The 19,153-nt window shown below is 44.5% G+C and overlaps 1 protein-coding gene across 4 annotated transcripts in view; it reads left to right on the top strand.

Moving 5' to 3' along the window:
• Positions 1 to 19,153, top strand: part of l1cama (L1 cell adhesion molecule, paralog a) — a 43,601-nt gene that overhangs the window by 18,002 nt on the left and 6,446 nt on the right. For 3 of the 4 annotated variants that reach the window (XM_017430945.3, XM_017430946.3, XM_017430944.3), the window contains exons 2-20: positions 5,682 to 6,044; positions 7,231 to 7,245; positions 9,046 to 9,148; positions 9,668 to 9,870; positions 11,024 to 11,146; positions 11,422 to 11,592; positions 13,400 to 13,514; positions 13,727 to 13,911; positions 15,377 to 15,508; positions 15,587 to 15,733; positions 15,809 to 15,920; positions 16,238 to 16,395; positions 16,510 to 16,669; positions 16,962 to 17,086; positions 17,209 to 17,310; positions 17,542 to 17,739; positions 17,833 to 17,903; positions 18,661 to 18,886; positions 18,969 to 19,084. In XM_017430945.3, coding sequence (XP_017286434.1) covers positions 5,915 to 6,044; positions 7,231 to 7,245; positions 9,046 to 9,148; positions 9,668 to 9,870; positions 11,024 to 11,146; positions 11,422 to 11,592; positions 13,400 to 13,514; positions 13,727 to 13,911; positions 15,377 to 15,508; positions 15,587 to 15,733; positions 15,809 to 15,920; positions 16,238 to 16,395; positions 16,510 to 16,669; positions 16,962 to 17,086; positions 17,209 to 17,310; positions 17,542 to 17,739; positions 17,833 to 17,903; positions 18,661 to 18,886; positions 18,969 to 19,084 — 2,592 coding nt within the window. In that variant the 5' untranslated portion in view covers positions 5,682 to 5,914. The remainder of the gene's footprint in view (positions 1 to 5,681; positions 6,045 to 7,230; positions 7,246 to 9,045; positions 9,149 to 9,667; positions 9,871 to 11,023; positions 11,147 to 11,421; positions 11,593 to 13,399; positions 13,515 to 13,726; positions 13,912 to 15,376; positions 15,509 to 15,586; positions 15,734 to 15,808; positions 15,921 to 16,237; positions 16,396 to 16,509; positions 16,670 to 16,961; positions 17,087 to 17,208; positions 17,311 to 17,541; positions 17,740 to 17,832; positions 17,904 to 18,660; positions 18,887 to 18,968; positions 19,085 to 19,153) is intronic. The other variant, XM_017430947.3, reaches the window with a different exon arrangement.

Raw genomic sequence — 19,153 nt, 5'->3', positions numbered from 1 at the left:
GACGTAACAGCAGCAACTCGAGCACATTGCTGCCCCCTATATGTCAAGAGGACAAATAACACATTTTCTGTTCAAATTGCCAACCCGCCACAGTGGCGTGTGTGTTGATCAAATTCACCGCCACTTCAAATATTTACCCGCATTTGGCGGGTGGCGGGTGCTAATTTCCACCCCTGGTTGGAACGTAGACGGACCAGTAAATCGAGAGTTTTGCCTTCCCATTCAACTCCTTTTTTCTCCATGACAGACCAAAGCAACATCGCCCTCATTACAGAGGACAAGGTCCCATCCGTTGATCCAGCTCCCGCTCCATCTTACCGTCACTCATCTTATAAAAAAAAAAAATCAGCCGTCAGGATTGTGTTCATAAATCTGTACGTCTTTATTTCCTGTGAAAAAAGTGACACGACATTCAGGCTGACCATAAACAGTTTACCTTTACCTTATCAGCAGCAGCTAACATGTTGGAGGCTGAGAGCGCTGGAGGCAACACTCCATCTGCAACACTGGCTCCATTAGCTGACAAGAGAGATTAGCTGACCTGCTGACACACACGTTGATCTCCACTGATACGCAGTCTCTCTCACACACACACACAGAGGGGGAATCTGATACTCTTACATGGCTGTAACACTTATTTGATCATTACAAACCTTTTACTGGTCAGCGATCTCATTTCCGGATTCCTTGTCTGTCATTAACACTTTTCCTTTACGACCCACATCCTTCTCTCCGTTCCAACTTTCTATGAATTTTTTAGGCTTTCTGTTTACGACTGTTGTTTTGCCCCTCTCGGATCTCCCACCGGTGTTGCCCTTCTTTCTTTTTCATGTTCGCCTTCTCTCTCTCCTCCATCGCTCCATCCACTTCTCCGGTCCTTCTCCACCCTGCACCGTTGTCTTAATGAGTCCACTCTTTTTTTCTTCTTCAATTATTCACATATTTTTCTCCCCATGCAGAGGAAAAGCAACAATAAATAAGTCGAACAGAATCATTTTTCTTTTTCGTATCTTGCGTTTGGTGTGTTTATTGACGCACACTTCAGAGAGGGTCAGCGATGAGAGAATTTGAGACGAGTTTCTGAATCTTGTACTTGCATTTTGGATCCTAACATTTAGTTGGTGTGCAAATTATGTATGCTAAAAAAACAAAACAAAGCTACATGTTAGGTTAAGTGGGTATAAACAGTGTAGACATAAAGACAGTGTCGGTGTGTAAGTCTTTGAGGCTCCAGTGTGTGTACGTGTCTGCGCATATGTAAGCGATACCGCAAACCTGTTAGTGACCATGTGTGAATAACTGAATTTGTATGTACAACAGGAAACTGGGGTGGGGTGGGGGTGGGATGTTGTCTGGAGGCCGTGTTGTCATGGCAACCAGGATGAAAAAAGGAGTGGGCGTTTGCCCTCGTGGCTCTTTTGACAACCTTTATTTTCTCCGTCTTTGCGCCACTCTGGCATTAACCCCTAACCCTTGTCCAAACAACTCTGACGGTGCTCGCTGGAGGTGTGGGCTCCTCAACATGAGGGACGCACCACGAGGCGGGCTTTCTTCAGCTGCATTTGGCTCTGGTGGGCGTCGCAAAGTGTCTAACTGAAGCTTATGCTAATAGTGGTATTGATAAATGCGCCGCCCGTGTTCCTTGACTCTTGATAAGCTGTAGCTCTTTTTGTTTATTACCGCCGGTAAATTTCCATTTAGAGTTAACCATGCACCACCGGTCCAGAAACACGTGTGACTTGGCCTTTTTTGAACAAAGACGATCAGCATGAGAGTGTTGCAGATATCCCACTGTGCCTCTCTGCAAAGAACCCTTTTTCCAATAAAGTTGCAAATATTGAATTAGGCAGCCGTGTTGCTTTTTTTTTGGTCCAAGCCAGACTGCTACTGCAGCAGTTTATTAAAGTGATGGAGAGAGAAGTGGGTTTGAAATGTATGAAATGGACTCTTTAAAGCGATCAGTGGGGAAATGAAGAAAGCTCTTAGTGTCAGACGCAGAGGGGCTTGACAGAGAAGAAGATATATTAAAAAAGGTGACAGGACAATGGGTTTGTCATCTTCTTAGACCATTCTTATTATAAGTCTGGGCTCTTTCACAAAACGCAGGAAAAACTTGTGTAAACGTCACTGTGGTGAATGATGAAATGGCCGTGTCACAGTTGTGGAGCGGAAAACAGGTAGCCAGAGTTCATTCACGTGATCTGCGGCATGTTTCTGCTGTGGCGACAGAGTGGGCCCGAGACTTGTCTCACTGCAACAGGCTCATGCATAAAGTATGACCCCGGCAGAGAGAGGCTGAGGGGAGGGGGAGTTTGAGGGAATCAGACAGAGAGGTACGGATGGTCAGCACCAAACTCAGGGGTCGCACCAAATGAACGACAAATGAATTATAAATCTGGGTGAATTTAGGGCAAACAGTGCTGACAGGAAGAGGGTTTTTTTTATGAATAATTCACTCTGCAGGGTGCCTGATCATAATCCTCCAATCAGCATCACCTTGTTTCTCAGACTCTGACCCTCACTTCTTCCTACGGTCCTTTTATTCTACGGCCACTTTATCCACCTCTCCGTGTTTTTATCTAAATCACTCCATCCTTCCAGGATCCCTCCATCTGTCTCCCGTTTCATCCGATGCTCCTTCAGACAGACGGACCCTGAGGGTAGAGGAGGGGGTAAAGGGGGGCACATGTTCATTTATTTTTCTCCCCCCTCTCCTTCTGTCCTGCGTCCTCTCCCTCCTACACATCTTCGCAGCTGGAGGTGGTTAATATTTAAAAGCAAGGCATGACACAAGGCCTGCACGCATGTTTGCACACACATGCGCGTGCACACACTGGAATCCAGTCACATCTGATCAAAGTACGCACAAGCTTTCAATATATTTACATTTGCATAATCTGTGATGTAGGGAGGAAATGTACGAGCTGCTCACACGTGCATGTGAGGATATGAATCAAACAGTGTGTGTGTGGGTGGTTGGCACTATGGGAATCAGAAAATGTGTGAAACTCAGGACATGATTAGGCTCTTGATGCTTGATCTTGTGTTTTTACTCCACCTTCTCCTCAGACAAGAGAACCTATTAAGCACTCGGAGTGCTTGGCACCGCCCAACATGTCAACTTTATGCTAATTACAGCATTTTGCCAAAGAAGGAAGGGTGCAATTTTCTTTCTAATGGATGGCAGTGACAGTACACTTTGCATTGTAGCAGTTTCACTTCGATAGTGACAGCAGCACTAACCGCATAATGCCTGGGTTACTTACAGTGGGGTTTTTTTTTTGTTGTTTTTTTTCTAAGAAAAACGCCTCAAAGCAAAAAATCATAAATGTTTGATGGATCTGCAAAATGGTCTTGGTCCATTTGGCTTGTTTGATATGCAGCTAATTTTCTGCAGTTGAGCTTTCTCGTAGGGGGAAAAAAATGAAAAAAATCGCAGCCACGCCTTGACATCTACTCTCACTCTACAATCTTCCCGTGATTGAACAATTTCTAATGGCATCGGTTGACATTCCAGCGGTGATAATAGTTTTTAAAAGCACTTAGAAACCTTGTCAGGTCACCTCAGCCTGGCTCGAAGCAGCCATCCCATGTGTGACCTTTGACCCCTGCTCAGTGAAGCAGGTAACAGTGCTGAGATTGGATCATTGACAACTGCACTGCAGTGACCCAGAAGAAGAGAAATCCAGTGTCTGCTTCAATGTCAGTCTCTCACCCTTGTGATAATGGAGTGGCTCCTTGGCTCCTTGCCGTGCACACAGCTTGATAGTTCTTTATGTGTGTGTGTGTGTAAGTGTGTGTCTCAGGTCACATCTGTCTAGGCATCCAGCCTGTTTGGGTGGTACGGCTGTTACATGGCAACCTTTAAGCTTTTCTTTCCACATCCAGTTATTTCTTCTCCCCTCCCAACCCATTATAGTGTTCTCCTTTACTGCGTATTTTTAATATTACTGAAATATGCTCTGGTAAAGTCTGCCCCCCTGACTGGAGCCCACTGAACCTTGGCTTTTTATCTGTGTAATCTTCTCTGTCAGACCAGTCGAGTTGTGTCTGTCTGTCCTCTTTCCTTTCTGTCTGCCTATTCATGCATTGCAAGCCGTCTCCCTCCAAGAGCGTGCGGATCAACTTGTGCGTTAGACTTTTCTTTTTTGCGGAATTGTGATTGGCAGCATAACAAGCGAGGTGCTACTAATCGTTAACCGGCGTCTTACTTTGCTCCCCTAAATGATAGACGAACTCCCACCTTAGATCGCATTAGCGCACGTGCTGAAGCCCCCAACAAGCTCCGCTTCATTCATCTCACTCTAATGGCATTTGGAGAGGCTGGTTCGAGACTAATTGGCTCGCTGTCTCAGAAGAACAACAACTAAAGAGGCTTTAGTCAGACGGAGGGGAGAAAGAAGAAAGTAAATGATGCACATTGATTGAAAGATCTTGCCCATGAGTGCAGATATGTGTGAGTGGAAGGATAGGATTAGCGTCACAGCTGCCGTGCTCCTCCTCAATCCCTCTATCCACTTTTTAATCTTTCCTCAAGTCTCCCACCCACTCATCCCTCCGTCTCCTCTCCCCCGCTTCTCTGCTTACAATTATTCAGAAAGGCAAGCGAGTGAGCGCAACGCCTCATTTAATCCCCGTGCTGTTAGTTTAAACTGCCTTATTAAGGCTTTACCTCTTGTTTGTTCTTTAATTTAATCTAGTCTGGCTCTTTGGATGGAGAGAAATCCCAGCGTTCCTCTTTCTAAGACACTGATGCTTTTGTGAGTGACGAACTAAAGCATCAGCAGCCGTTTTCCTCTGGTTTAAAAAGCAAACGAACGATAATCACCGCTCTCCACCTTCTTCTCGCCTCCTCTGCTCGTTCACCTTCTCCCGGTCAAGGTCACACAAAGGCCTTGTCGTCGCTTTGCCGAGAAATGGCAGCGAGTCGAGCCAAAACTCCTTGGGCGAGCCTGCGGAGCTGTCAAACGGCCCCTCCTCTCGCTCTCTCTGCCTCTTTATTATCGCCACTTTCTTTTGTGTCATATGCACGTCTTAATCACGGTGTGCTGTAACAGCTCCTTGTGTGTGATATTGAGTAGTGTAAACAGTCAGCGGGCTGCGCCACGTGGAGCCGCGGGGGAGGACAGCCTGCCTGTCTGGATGGGCACGGGCTCCAATCATATAGATGGAGTACGGATAGACTCCCAGGAGGGGTGGCTCACCTCGCTCACCACGAGCAGTAGCATGTTTATCGCATCTTCATCGCAGCCCTGCACGCCACACAGCTCAGACCTAATTGTCAACTCTCCGTCCTGCGTCTTATCAGATTTGACTCCTTGTCTGTCTTTATTTTTTATGTCCATCTGGGTGATAGGAGGTTCTGCTCTGCTTCTTGTTGTGGTATTCTCTCCATCTGTCCTGCTTACTGGCCTCCCCGTACGGGTCACTGGTCATGTAATTAAAACCAAATTGTGTGTGTGTGACAGGTTTTGCAATCAGTCTCTTATTGTTTGAGATGTTTTGTTGTTAACTCTTGATGGGTGTGTTAAACTCCGGGTCTCAGTCTGTCTGTCTGATCTGACCACATGGTGAACGGTCATTTTTCTTCCGTTCTGACACATGGCCCCCCCTTCTCTGCCCCTCCCTCTGTCTTCCCAACCCTTCCCCATCCGCTGTGTGTGTTTTTTTTTATCTTTCAGAGAGGAAAAAAAAAACCTACAAGAGGGCGTGACACTGATTTAAACCAAAGGAGAAACGGACAAGGAGGACTAGAAGCATATGAAGCAAAGCCAAGACTTCTAACAGGAGAAGCGAAGCCTGACACCTGCTCAGCTCAGTGTGTGTGTGTGTGTGTGTGTGAGAAAGAGAGGCTGCCTGTGTGCATTTCACCATTCCTGTGTGAGCAGGTGGGACTTTGATGGCACTGTGAGCGATGCCTCACACACAGCAACAGCAGGTTTGCAGTAGGGGGCAGCGCTCCCCCCACCTCCTCCCCCTCGTCCTCACCCTCCTCTCCCTTCCAGCCCAGCCCAGCCGAGCAGCCATACAGATACCCTCCAACTGTGAGTACTGATTAATGCCACAATATTCAGAACAATAGCTGAATGCTGCAGCGAGGTTCAAAGATCTATTTGTTGTGTTAATTACACCGCTGGTTCATCAAAGCGCAGTAATAATGATCTTTAATCATGATTAATTAGTGCAAATGAGCAGTTTGAACACGTGTTTCCTCCTCAGTATTCAGTGAAACAGAGCTCTTTCATGCCACAAATACTATTGTCACAGGTTTGGGCCTGTGGTGTGTCTAATTACTTTGTAACTGATCCATTCATACTGGATTGATTGGTCCCACTATTGATCTGGTTTCCAGGGTGACAATCTGAATCTGATTGAATCTTGGGAATTAAATCAGCAACTTAGTTATACAACAAAACTCCAATGAGTTTCTCTCTTTTTTTTTCTTTCTCCCACTAACTCAATCTCATTTCTTCCACCTCCTTGATGCAATATGTGGGCATTAAAAATACAGCTGAGCTTGAGGCCTGCAGGGAAATAGATCTTCATCTCCTCTGCTGCTGCCTGCCCGCCCGCCCGCCTGCCCACAGAGCTGCAGCAGAGAGAAAGAGAAGACTGTTTCCTCTGCTGCTTTTGTTATCCACTCTTTATCCAACACTTTGTGTATATGCCGCTCCACCGCCTACCCATATTCTGCACACACACCACTCAGAAGTCAATGAAATGCAGCGAGTTTCGCCCATCTAATTCCCGAAGGGGCAAGGTGACACAGAGGTGAGAAGGCCAGGCAGGATGAAGGGAGGGGTGATGAGGAGGAGCAGGTCAGAGATGAGAATGGGAAAAGGTCAAGGTGTCCCCTGCCTTTCAATTAGGGAGCCTCTGACATGTCGATTAGAGCTACAGAGGCTCTGATCATGATCGATAAAGGAGATGGGTTAGAATCAGTGGGATGGAAGTCAAAAAGCATGCACCATTAACGAAGCCATTACACAGCATCCGTCCAGTTATTCATTCTATCTATCTATCTATCTATCTATCTATCTATCTATCTATCTATCTATCTATCTATCTATCTATCTATCTATCTATCTATCTATCTATCTATCTATCTATCTATCTATCTATCTATCTATCTATCTATCTATCTATCTATCTATCTATCTATCTATCTATCTATGTCTAACCATATTTTTTCCTCGTTTCTTTCCCTCTGGTCATACTGTGGACGAACAGACCACATAGGTGATCGTAAGTGCTTTTAACTTTATTGATGTTTGTCTTATACTAATGAAGGTACTACCACAGCTCATTGTAAACACTTTTATTATGCCAGATTTTTTCCCCCCCCCATCTCCGCAATATAAAAATCCTTTTTGCACAGCAGTGCTCTAAAATAAATCTGGCATTAGTGTGCATTAGCTGTGTTTTGCCACTTTGTGTGTCCATGTGAGTGTTGTGAACATGCCTGTGTTTGTGCTGGTGGGAGGGCGGGGCGTTCAGCCTCGTTGGCTCCCAGCAATAGATGTCTCTGGAGCAGGGAAGGGAAAGTTTGAAGGAGACAGCGGGGCTGTCAGATCAAAGACAAGGGCAAATAAAGAGGAGTTAAAGCACTATAAGAGCCGGCTTCGCTCCTCTTCCTCTGCCAGCAATAGAGCGGTGCTCGCAGCCTAAACTTCAATCTGATCAACTGGGGGAAATGAGCTTATTTCCTCTATAAATGGGATTTTTTTTCTCCCCATTAAATTCCTTCACTCTCTTTTTCAGTCTTACTCAATTCAGCCCTTGTTTGTTTTATTTCTTTATCGCCCCGTCTTTTTCTTTTTTCTTCTTCTGTGCTCTGCACGCACTCTCCCTTTGCTGCACTTTCATCCATCGTCCCCGTCCGCTCAGTTCTCCATCTTCAGAGCTGTTTCTCTATCCTCTGCAGCACCCCCTCCCCCTCCCCCATCTGTCCTCGTTTCCCTGGTTTACACATGGATAATGACTCAATGTCTGTCTCTTTTCCCTTTAAGTCAAATTACCTCCAATTATTAGGCTGTGACCTGTAGTCTTCTGCGAACTGCCTCTGCGTAGCAACATTTCTGATGTTTTATTTATTTAAAAAATTTGAAAAAAGGTGCTGGTTCACATCACATTCTCCAAGCAGTCATTTGTGAGTATGTTGCTGTGGCTCTTATAGACAGAGAAGACAAATAAAAAGAAATCTTTTTCTGGCTGCCATTATATTCTCTTTCCTTTTTTCCTCCCCTTTTTTTGTTTTTGTTTTGAACAAAAAAAAAAAAAACTCTTCCCTCTCTTAGTCGCTCAGGAAGCTCTGTGCCAGATATCTTTTCTTTACATGAACCCGCTGTCTTGCATTGTCAAGTTCCTCTCCTTGCAAACTGCTTCTCTCTTTGCTCTGCTCCTTTTTTGGGCTCGTCTTTCATGTCTGTGTCTGTGGAGTCTTTTAATGTGACTTGGACTGAATATGCTGTAACACAGCAGCCGTTAAAGTGTGAATGAGCCGTATTTCTGGTTTCTATGTGTCATGTTAGATCTTCTGAAGGGCAACATCTGTGGAAAGGTTACAATGAGTGTAATGCCACACCTGTTGTAGCTCTTTGAATGGCCTCAGTTTGATGAAACAGTTTAATTTGAACGAGACTGATGAGTTAAGAACAGCAAGGCCAAGAACAAAGAAGACTGACATGGTCTTAAAACAACTCAAAGCCATTAGTGCATCAATCTAATTCAATCAGAATTAAACTCTATTCCTCCAAACCGAGGTCATTCAAAGAGCTACCTACAGCACATTTATTATTAAATGTTCGTAAACCTTCCACAGTGTCCCATTTCAAAAGATCAGAACTATCCCTTTAAGTTTCCCACCTCGGCAGTACAGGTGTTGTTATAGCTAGGATTACAGCAACATACATTGTAAAAGCAGGTCTCGTGAATTCACCCGTCTGTGCACGCTGTCTTAGTGCTGAAACCATTTTGAACCATTTTGGTGCATTTCCTGTGTGTGGCGTGCCTCTCTGAATGTGGCTCTCACTTTGGTCCGCGCAGACAAGAAGCCTCCCGAGATCACCAAGCAGCCACAGTCTGTCACCGTCTTCAGCCCCGAGGACTTCTCCTTGAGCTGCGAAGCGTCTGGCATCCCTCCGCCCATGTTAGTCAGCACACACACACACACACAAACAGAAGAAACACAGCAGGGTCCGGGTCCGGGTCCGAAGTTAAACCACGTTAATCTATGAGCAGCCTAACTTATCTTTTCCGACAGCTGAGAACAGTGACCTTGCCTCTCCTTGTTCAGCTGACATCTACATATTAGCATTACACGAGAGCGCAGCTTCTCCTCCGTCTGAGTTCTTGTTTCAACAGGGTATAAATGTCATTAAGCCCTCGGGCAATCTTCGTTTCTGAGTGTCTTTGCTCCTCTGAAGTGGAAAACTGCTCCGACTGCCAAGGAAAAGATGAACATCGCAATTACACAGCACAAGCTGAGTCCCACTAGGGGATCTCATGTAAATTTTACAGCAATCCATTTGTGCCCTCAAATTTAGTGACATCTCGTGTGAATTAAAGACTCTTGTCGGATGCACAGAAACGAATGTATGCATTTGATGTTGGAGCGGTGTCATGCTGCTGATGCCGCTGCGCTTCTTCTTCTTTTGTTTCCTTCAAGTTTTCGATGGACAAAGGACGGGGAGGAGTTTGACCCAGGCACTGACCCAGAGCTGGAGATTACGGAGACCTTAGGCTCATTTGAATTCTCCATGCCTAGTGATAGCACGGACACACTGAAGCAGTACCAAGGCAAATATGTCTGCTATGCATCCAATGAGCTGGGGACAGCCGTGTCTAATGAGGCCATACTCAGGACTGACGGTAAGAGCCCAGGGATGACTCATAAACAACGGACCAGCTGCTCAAAGACAGATCGATACGTTTAGAGCACATGTTTACCATCAAATGTCCCAGCTTTATTTATCAGAAAAGAACAGAATGACTTGAAATGATACCAAACAAATCAAACATTATTACTGCCCACCCCTGGAAGGTAAAGTTTTGCCTGTGTGTGTGTCTGTTACCAAAATGTCTCTAGAACTGGGAAAATTTTAATGAAACTTTCAGAAAGTAATCATTCGCTGTGCATCTACAGCTGAATAACTTTAGGAGTCAGTTCAATCCAAGATGGTCGCCACAGCCGATCCTTACTAGGCAGCACCAAAATGACTATAACTCGGTCAGTTTTGCAAACTTTGAGCTAAAACTTGATGTGGTGGTAGCTGAGAGTCATTCACAACACATAGTCTGAGTGGAACATCTGGCAATGTTGTATGAGGTCACACATAACGTTATTTTCAAGGTTCAATCAAACCGGCTACAACATAAGATGATCTTACTCTGAAAGTCAAGACAGATGGTGGGTGATATGCACTCCTTGATGGAATGTCAGAACTTTAATTTGATTTGTTCCAGCTATTAGAGGAATGAAATTATTTTCCCTAAACATTAGTTTTATTATTATTTTTTCTAATTCAGAGGCTCAGATTGTGTTTTTCTCTCCTATAGAGATCTCAGTCTGCCAGAAGTCAGAGTTGTGAAACCTAGAATGTAATTACATGCAATAACTCGATAATCAGCAGTTACACATGAACACAAGCCCTGAGCAAAAGTAAAGAGCACCTCTGATTATCCATCCACCTGTGTGACTGGCTCTCTCCTGAGCGACCTCCTTCCCTCACAGTTTCCCTGACAACCGTTTCCGCAGTAACACTCTTGAGTTGATGTCATGTGAAGCGCTCTTCAGTGGATCCTGTGGGGTTATCAACAACGGGAGGGCGGGAGAGCGTGCACGCATGGCTCGCATATCACGTCTTTGCACTTCTGCGAGACAAAAGACGTCTTCGTTTTGTGTGTGTGTGTGTGTTTAAGACGACATGTGATGAGGATTGCCTCAGGAAATCTCTCTGTTTGTGTTTGCCTCTCACCTTTTTCCTTACCTGTGTGCATCTGTTCCTTGTTTACCTCCGTGCAGTCCCCCCTTCCCAGCAGAAAGAAAAAAGAGTGACTTTGAAAGCCGAAGAGGGAAACGGTTATGTTCTGAAGTGTAACCCCCCACAGAGCTCCATGGAGCCCATCATTCACTGGATGGATCTGAGTGAGTTCATCATCTCTGCCTCTATTACCTTTCTTTTCAATAAAAGCGACTCTTACACTCTGTGCCCATCTTTTTGTTGTGCACTTTCCTCACATTAGAGAGAGAAAGACAGATAATGTGCCGTACTTCTGGAGGCTTTTTACAATTGTAAAAACTGGGGATCTTAAAAGGAACCAAAACCAAGTCCAAGATCTCTCTACTTATACTCTTAGTCTTGGATGACTGGGTAAGAACAAAGACAGACATATTACAGATGTGTGTTCCTCCTCCTTCAGGGCTACGCCATATCCAGCTCAGCAAGCGGGTGGTGGTGGGGAAGGACGGCAACCTGTACTTTGCTCATCTGACAGTGGATGACAGCCGGGACGACTACACCTGCAACCTCCAGTACCTGGAGACCCGAACAATCCTGGCGAAAGAACCCATCACCCTGAGGGTCACCTCCTGTGAGTTTTGCTCTGCATGTGGAACCAGCTGATCAAACCTGAGCTGAAGTTGTGAAACATTATGTCCTTTGGTTGGCAACACCTTTATATATGCAAACTGGTTAGAATTTCACCATGTAGGAAACAAAAAACAAATCTGAAAACTGTGTATTTGGGCATTAGATTCATGACAAACATTGGGTTTTGTGGAGAATTGCTTGTTAGAAATCCCAAATTCTTTCTTCCCTGATATTTGTACAGAGATTTGTTCTAGCCGTTAGAGGTTTCTTCTTCCTTCCAGTGATTGTCGACACGCACACAGAGCTGGCCTGCTTCTGAAATCTCTGCTTCTGCTGTGTTTTTAATATGAAGAGAATTTGGTTTCAGATTTTGCCCCTGACATGGCTGCGAGCTGCTCCTCTGAGGATGCACAAGTAGGAGGAGAGAGTTAGATAAAAGAAAAGATTCTTTGTGTGAATTCATCTAGAGTTGAAGACAAACGACTGGAAAAACATTTTTTTAAAATGACTACAAACAGATAAAATGCAACACCTGCTGCATTAAAAGATTTTAAGGCTTTTTGTGCTATTTTATTCATTTAGCTTTTATGTTTTAGTGGAGATATCGGAACCATATCTTACTAGATTCGTCCTGGAAATGCAGAGGAACACACAGAAATGTCAGGACACATCGAAGCGTCACAAGTTCATTTCTCAATTCATTTATTTGGCATGCCTCCGTTTCATGGAATAATAGCCAAACTGTTGATAACTTGTTGTTAGGTAACTTCACAAGGGTTGTTATTTAACATGCTGAGATTTATGACTTTTCACCTCAAATGAGAGCTGTTTGATTCTCACCCATAAAGATTCAGCATCAAATCTGAATGTACGGTGTACTTACTGACTGTATTTAAGAGTAAATCTAAAAAGAAGATTAAAAAAAACAAAACAAATCTGGACCATAAATCACGTCTTTAATACCTGAACAGGTGAGATTTATCTCTACATGATCTGCGTCTGTGTTGTAGCCGAAAGAAAGAAGCTTTTTCGTGTCAGCAGACATATTAAGAAATTAACTTGTTTGTGCCAGTTTGCGCCATTTCTGAAAGACTATTATAGACTATTATAGAGAATAACACAATGAGCTGGTTCTGCTCCCTTTTTGTAGATGATGCAATTTCAAAATTTCACACAGAGAAAAGAACCGTTCCCTCAGCAGAGAGGAAGTTTACAACAAGGCGCTTGTTTGCAACGAGACAGAAAATCTGCTGCATTGACTGGGAATCAGGAGTATCTGTCTATGTCTCTGATCTGGGAGGGCCTGCCACTCTTATCGCCTTTATTAGCTCATTTATCAACAAATATGTAAGGACTTTGGTGTAAACAGAGTGTGTAATAAATTGCTAAAGCAGTGTGGTATTTATTAAGACCCATTGAGTCGTCAAAGCAAAATGAACTCCTCACCATGTGGTGGCATGTTGTGCCGACCAAAGCAGTGACCCAGTCCGGCGGACGCCCCACAGTCAGCGGGGAGTCCACTGTCCTCTCCGTCTGTAATGAGATGCAGCTCACAACGAGAGGCTGCGGAAAGCATCTGTGGCTCAACTAGAGGTCGGAAAAACCAACACGTGTTAACATGAGCCCTGAATCTGTTTGTCTCGTAAGGGAGGTCTGGCTGTCTCTCCTTCCACTCCCTGCATCCATATGTGGGTGTGTCAGGGTGTCTGAAGTAGCTGCTGCGTCAGCAGCACAGCAATCTGAAAATGACCCATCCATATGTATGAGACTCGCTCTTTGTCTGTGCGTTTCTGCCTCTCTTTGTCCAGCCAATTCGGTACTGCGGAACCGGAGACCGCACATGATGAGGCCTACTGGAAGCAACAGCACGTACCACGCCCTCCGGGACCAGACCTTGGAGCTTGAGTGCATCGTCCAGGGCCTGTGAGTGTCTGTCTGTGTGTGTGTGTGTGTGTGTGTGCATACATGTTCACCTCTGCCTTCACTGATCACATAGATAATCTGCTCTTTCAAACCGATCTTTACTGCCTCGCGTCCTCTCCATTTGCTCTCCTGCTGACTCCTTCTCTTCCTCCTCTCTGCCACATGTCCGTCTCTTCCCATCTATACCCGTCTTCGCTCCCCTCCACTTTCAGTCCAGCTCCTGAGATTACGTGGGTAAAGAGGAACGGTGAGCTGCTGGAGGCCCGTGCCAAGAAAGAAATGTTCGGCCGCCGCCTGCACCTCAGTAACATCACAGAAAGCGACAGCGGCGAATACCAGTGCATAGCTCAGAACACCCAGGGGACGGCCGTGCACACATACAGTTTGACTGTCGAAGGTACTCTTTCGCTTATTTACCCATAAATACACAGAGGCAAAACTTAAATGTAATGTAACACATGTGAAACAATGTCAAAAACCACACAGCTTTGTCGTTTTTGCTGCATATGTTAAAGTTAGTGGTTTGCATAAGTTGCTTTATGAACATAAACTGTGACTGAAGGCGTCTTTTACTCCTAAAGTTATAACCAGTTAAAATTTGGATTAAATTATTAGTTGCCCTTATTGATACATCATTTTAAGAGATTTATATTTATTCTAATACGTCAAGAACATACTTATGTTATGAAAGAATACCACAAGTTGTTTGAACTTGTAATCTATAAAATGTAACTAGAATAGCACAGTTATTATGTTGTTGTTTCGACTGAGGACACACAGACTCCCTGACAGCTAAACATGTTAACAGTATCAGAGACCTTCTATTTCACACGTGTCAAACTCTGTTCCTCGGAGGCCGCTGTCCTGCATGTTTTAGACGTGTTCTTGCTTTAAAACACTTGGTTTAAACGGATGATTTGTGGAAATGCCTCTGGAGAACTTTATGATTTGATGAGGAGGTAATTAAGCAATTTGAATCAGGTGTGTTGGAGCAGAAAAACCCTGAAACTTCCAGGACAGTGGTCCTTGAGGCCTGGAGTTGGACACCCCCTGGTCTACACGTATAAGAAACAGTGCTTCAAAGTGTAACATTGTAAAATCCAAGTAGATCGGATTGCGATAGTTTCAAATGATCAGGTGCGAGGGAAATGAACCCAGAGTACAGTCTCATCTTCAAAAAGCTAAAACTGATGTGGCAACAAATAGACCTACTTTATAACAACTCAGAAGGAAGACAAGGAGACGAACCTGACTGTGGCATTAAACCAAGAACGAACAAACGATGAACCAGCGGTAAGTGAGAGACAAAAGACTGAGTATAAAGAGCTGAGGGTGAGTGGAAGATGAGCTGCAGCTGGGACTGACAGGTAATGAGGAACAGGTGAAGTGGGCACGGCAGGATGAGCTGGGGGCAGGTGGATAGAGGCACAGGGAACACAGGGAGCAAAATTAGACTAGAACATCTTATAAAGAAACACAAAGAACGAACTGAACAGATCACAAGAATGAAAACATGAAAATCAAATACAGAAAATCAAAAAACAGGTTATATATGTAGGTTATATTTAACTTATCTGAAAAAAAACAGTTTGGACAAAAGCAAGTTCACACTTTCATTTCTGTAACAGTCTTCTGTCAGATTTTAGGATGACATCTGCTGGAGTTTCCAAAGCAAATTAATGTCCCATAAAAGCTTGGTAGAAGACTTTATCTGCTTGACTCCTTCAGCCTTCCTCTGTCTGATGTTTTGTAAAGCCAAATGTTTCCAGGTCTACAGAAACATTTTAAAGCCGTCCTCCTCAACTTTCTTAGGCTTTTCTTGTCCTGTTTAGTGATTTAGTGTTATATTCTGTCCTCTGCAGCTGCTCCTTATTGGAAAAAGGTGCCAGAAAGTCAGATTTATGCCCCGGGTGAGACAGTCAAACTCGACTGTGAGGCGAAGGGTACCCCCTCTCCCACGTTGAGCTGGACCATCAACGGGACCCCCCTGTCAGGTCAGAGCACAAACCCAGCCGAGTTCCTTTCTGCACGCATCCTTTCGATGTACTGAGAGTGTGCGAACCCTTCAACAGCGACTGACAGGGACCCCAGACGAACCGTGACAGCAAACTCCTCGCTGATCCTCAGGGACGTCATCTTTGGGGACACGGCCATCTACCAGTGCCAGGCCTCCAACAAACACGGAACCATCCTCACCAACGCCTACGTATACGTCATCGGTGAGCGTTTGTTTCCCCCACTCTCTCTGCGTCTGAATCTCCGCCCATGTTGTAAACCTGTGTGTTTGGTTCCAGAGCTGCCTCCTCAGATCCTCACTGAAGACAGGAGACTGTACTCAGTCACCGAAGGCCAGAAGGTTTTACTGGACTGCGAGACCTTTGGCTCCCCTAAACCTAAAGTCATCTGGTGAGGCGGGCTTCTGCGACTTTCTATTCAGCTTTCCAGTGGTTTTTTTTTTTTTTTGGCAGTTTTTCCACATTCTATTTCACAAATCTGATGTTATTGCGTAGGTAGCTCTTCATATGCATAAATTAGCAACCAAATGCTGTTACATCTGGGCTGTGACTGTGAAATCTGTTAGCTAGGCAAGTATCCAAACAGGCTTTGTTTTTTATGTAAAATAGGAAAAAAAGAGGCATTTAAATGGGCGAGTTTAATTTCTGAAAAGCTTAATTTGGCACCCAGCTTGCCAGTTTTCTGACGTGTTTGTGTGTCTCTTTCAGGGACGCCGAGGCATCGTCTGTTCTGGCAGATCCGAGGGTGAACCCACTCACCAACGGGGGGCTTCAGATCTTTAATGTCACCCATGACGATAAGGGTCTCTACACCTGCTCAGTACAGAACAGCAACTTGTCAATCAGTGCCGAGCTGGAGGTGTTCAGTGAGTGAGACACAAATACACACACACACACACCAAATCCCTTAGCAGCTTAAAGTTATTGCACATCCTTCAGCTTGTCTCGGCTCTTTCTTATATCCTTCCTTTCCCCTGCAGACAGGACAGTGATCCTGTCACCACCCAAGGATCTAAAGGTGCAGCCCGGCCACACAGCAGTCTTCACATGCGTGGCCCATTACGACGCCAGCCTTAAAGTTCCCATCATTCAGTGGAGGAAGAACAATACGAAGCTGTTTGAATCCTCCAGCAATGAAAAGTGAGGCTGACACTGAGCGAGATCTGACAATAATGAGGGTGATGTTAGGAATGAGCTGATCTGTGTGTTTGCCAACTGTAGCGGTCTTGGGCTTCACAGCACAGCTAGGAACAGACGTGACAGATTCGCTTCAGCTCGTCACACGTCATTCTGTCAAGTTTTAATTTCTGCTTGTCCATGTCAGCTTTGACAAAAGAGTTAAAGGTGCCGACGAGACGATGAGGCAGAGAGGAGGGTACTGATCGGGGAAAAAAAAGTAGAAGGAAAACTATAATGGCTGCATTTTTTTCAGATACACATTTGACGGGCCAGAATTCAGAATATCCAATGTGGAGCCAGACGATGAGGGCCTCTACACCTGTGAGATCATCACGTCACTGGACAAGGCTGATGCCAGCGCCATGCTCATTTTATACGGTGAGGTCACTGAGCCTGGACTGGCCACAAACACACATTTGTTATATACTACATACATGGAGGTATATGCAGTGTGCAGGCAGTTGTGATAATACCGATGGTGATATTGGTGTTCCCCTCAGACCGACCGGACCCTCCAGACCTCCTCCAGATCTCTGATCCGAAGCATCGTGCTGTCACTCTCAGCTGGACTCCTGGATACGACCACAACAGCCCCGTGCTAGGTTTAGTGCAGACAAACACACTTACATTCTGATCCTACTGCTACTCCTTTTATCCAAACTATTACCCTTTAGACCAAGACTTTAGTGAATCTATATTAACTTGATTTATGAGGGAAATGGCCACAGTGTGGTTAAATTATAAGCATGTGAGCTCTGAGTGTTGCAAAAATAACTTTACAGTACGTGGGTGCATCTCTTCTTCCCCATCACACCTTCCTTCTGTTTCTGCAGAGTATGTTGTCGAATTTGAAGACCAAGGTTTGAAGGCGAGGGGTTGGGAGGTGCTGCAGAGAGTCGGAGGAAACCAGACACGGACTGTCCTCCCCCTGTGGCCTTACTTATCCTACCGTTTCCGGGTCATTGCCATCAATGAAGTGGGCAAGAGCGACCCCAGCAAACCATCTGAAATGCACAACACACGAGCTGAAGGTAAAAGCCACCATTTTGCAAGAAAATCCTTTTTTTTTTTACTGTCAAAGGGAAACCAAACAACACCAAACTGTCCTGTTTACCCCCGAACAGCTCCAGACAACAACCCGGAAGATGTCAGGAGTGACTCCGTAGACCCAGACACTCTGGTCATCACCTGGGAGGTACACCTCACCTGAGGGGACAGATTTTTATTTATTTATTTATTTATTGTAAAAACCTAGCTAGAGAAAGTGCACTTTCTGCAAACATGCAGAGTGAGTGCTGAGCGCTGAATGTCTTTGCTGAAATTTGTTGTGGAATGAATTGTTTATACTGAAAAAATAACGTTAAAACAAGCCGAACAGAAGCTAAAGTCAGCAAAACTGTAGCTAAAAGCTAAAATTGGCAAACTGTTGCTAAAAGATAAAATTAACAACATTGTTGCTCAAACTAAAAGCTAAAATTAAGAAAGCACTAACTAAAATCTAATATTAGCAAAACTGTAGCAAAAGGCTAAATATTTCAAAACTATAGCTAAAAGCTAAAATGATCAAAAAGAGCTGCTAAAAGGCAAAACCGTAGCTAAAAGCTAAACTTAGCTAAGTCTTAGCTAAAAAGCTAAACACTAGAAGGAGCAATTATGCAGCTTCAGGCATTTTTTTCTAGGAACTGAAGAGATCTGTGTATTTTTATAGGAAAGTTTTTGTAAATAAAACTAAATAATGCAAAAATTACAAAAAGTACAAATACTATAAGTCACACTGTTCCTGATTGGTGGTTAAAATAGCACAGAGTATGCAGAAGTAATTTCATTCCAAAGAACAGACAAAAGAAATTATAAATGAGAAAATAACAGCGTGAATGCTGATTCATCATTCATACCATTATCCCCTTTTAAGAGGATTTGTATTTTACTGCCTTTCTTCCTTTTTGTTACAGAAAATGGACTACCGTAACTTTAACGGACCTGATTTTAAGTACACGGTGCAGTGGAGGAGAGTGGTGGGCAGTGGGCCTAAGTGGCATGAGAGCAACACAACGGCCCCGCCATTTACGGTCAACGGCGTTGGCAATTTCTCTGCCTTTGAAATTAAAGTTCAGGCTGTTAATACGATTGGGGTTGGACCCGAGCCAGACCCGGTCATTGGCTACTCAGGAGAAGATGGTAAAATATCCTTAAATAAAACATTCCTCCGCCGTACACTCTTCTTCGAGTGCAAATGTTCACGCTTCACGCTGTCTCTCAGTTCCACTTGAGGCGCCGATGGATGTGGGTGTTCAGATGATAAACAGCACGACCATCAAAGTGAGGTGGTTCGCCGTGGACAGAGAGTCGGTCAGAGGACACCTGCTGGGATACAAGGTGCTGCTTCTGCATCTTCTGTAGATTTTCACTTTAAACTCTGAAGCTATAACCCCTAATGTCTCGATT

This window comes from Kryptolebias marmoratus, linkage group LG8, assembly GCF_001649575.2.
Source record: "Kryptolebias marmoratus isolate JLee-2015 linkage group LG8, ASM164957v2, whole genome shotgun sequence".
Taxonomy (NCBI): Eukaryota; Metazoa; Chordata; class Actinopteri; order Cyprinodontiformes; family Rivulidae; genus Kryptolebias; species Kryptolebias marmoratus.
The sequence above is the reverse complement of the archived record's forward strand: the minus strand, read 5'-3'. Positions and strand labels throughout refer to the sequence as shown.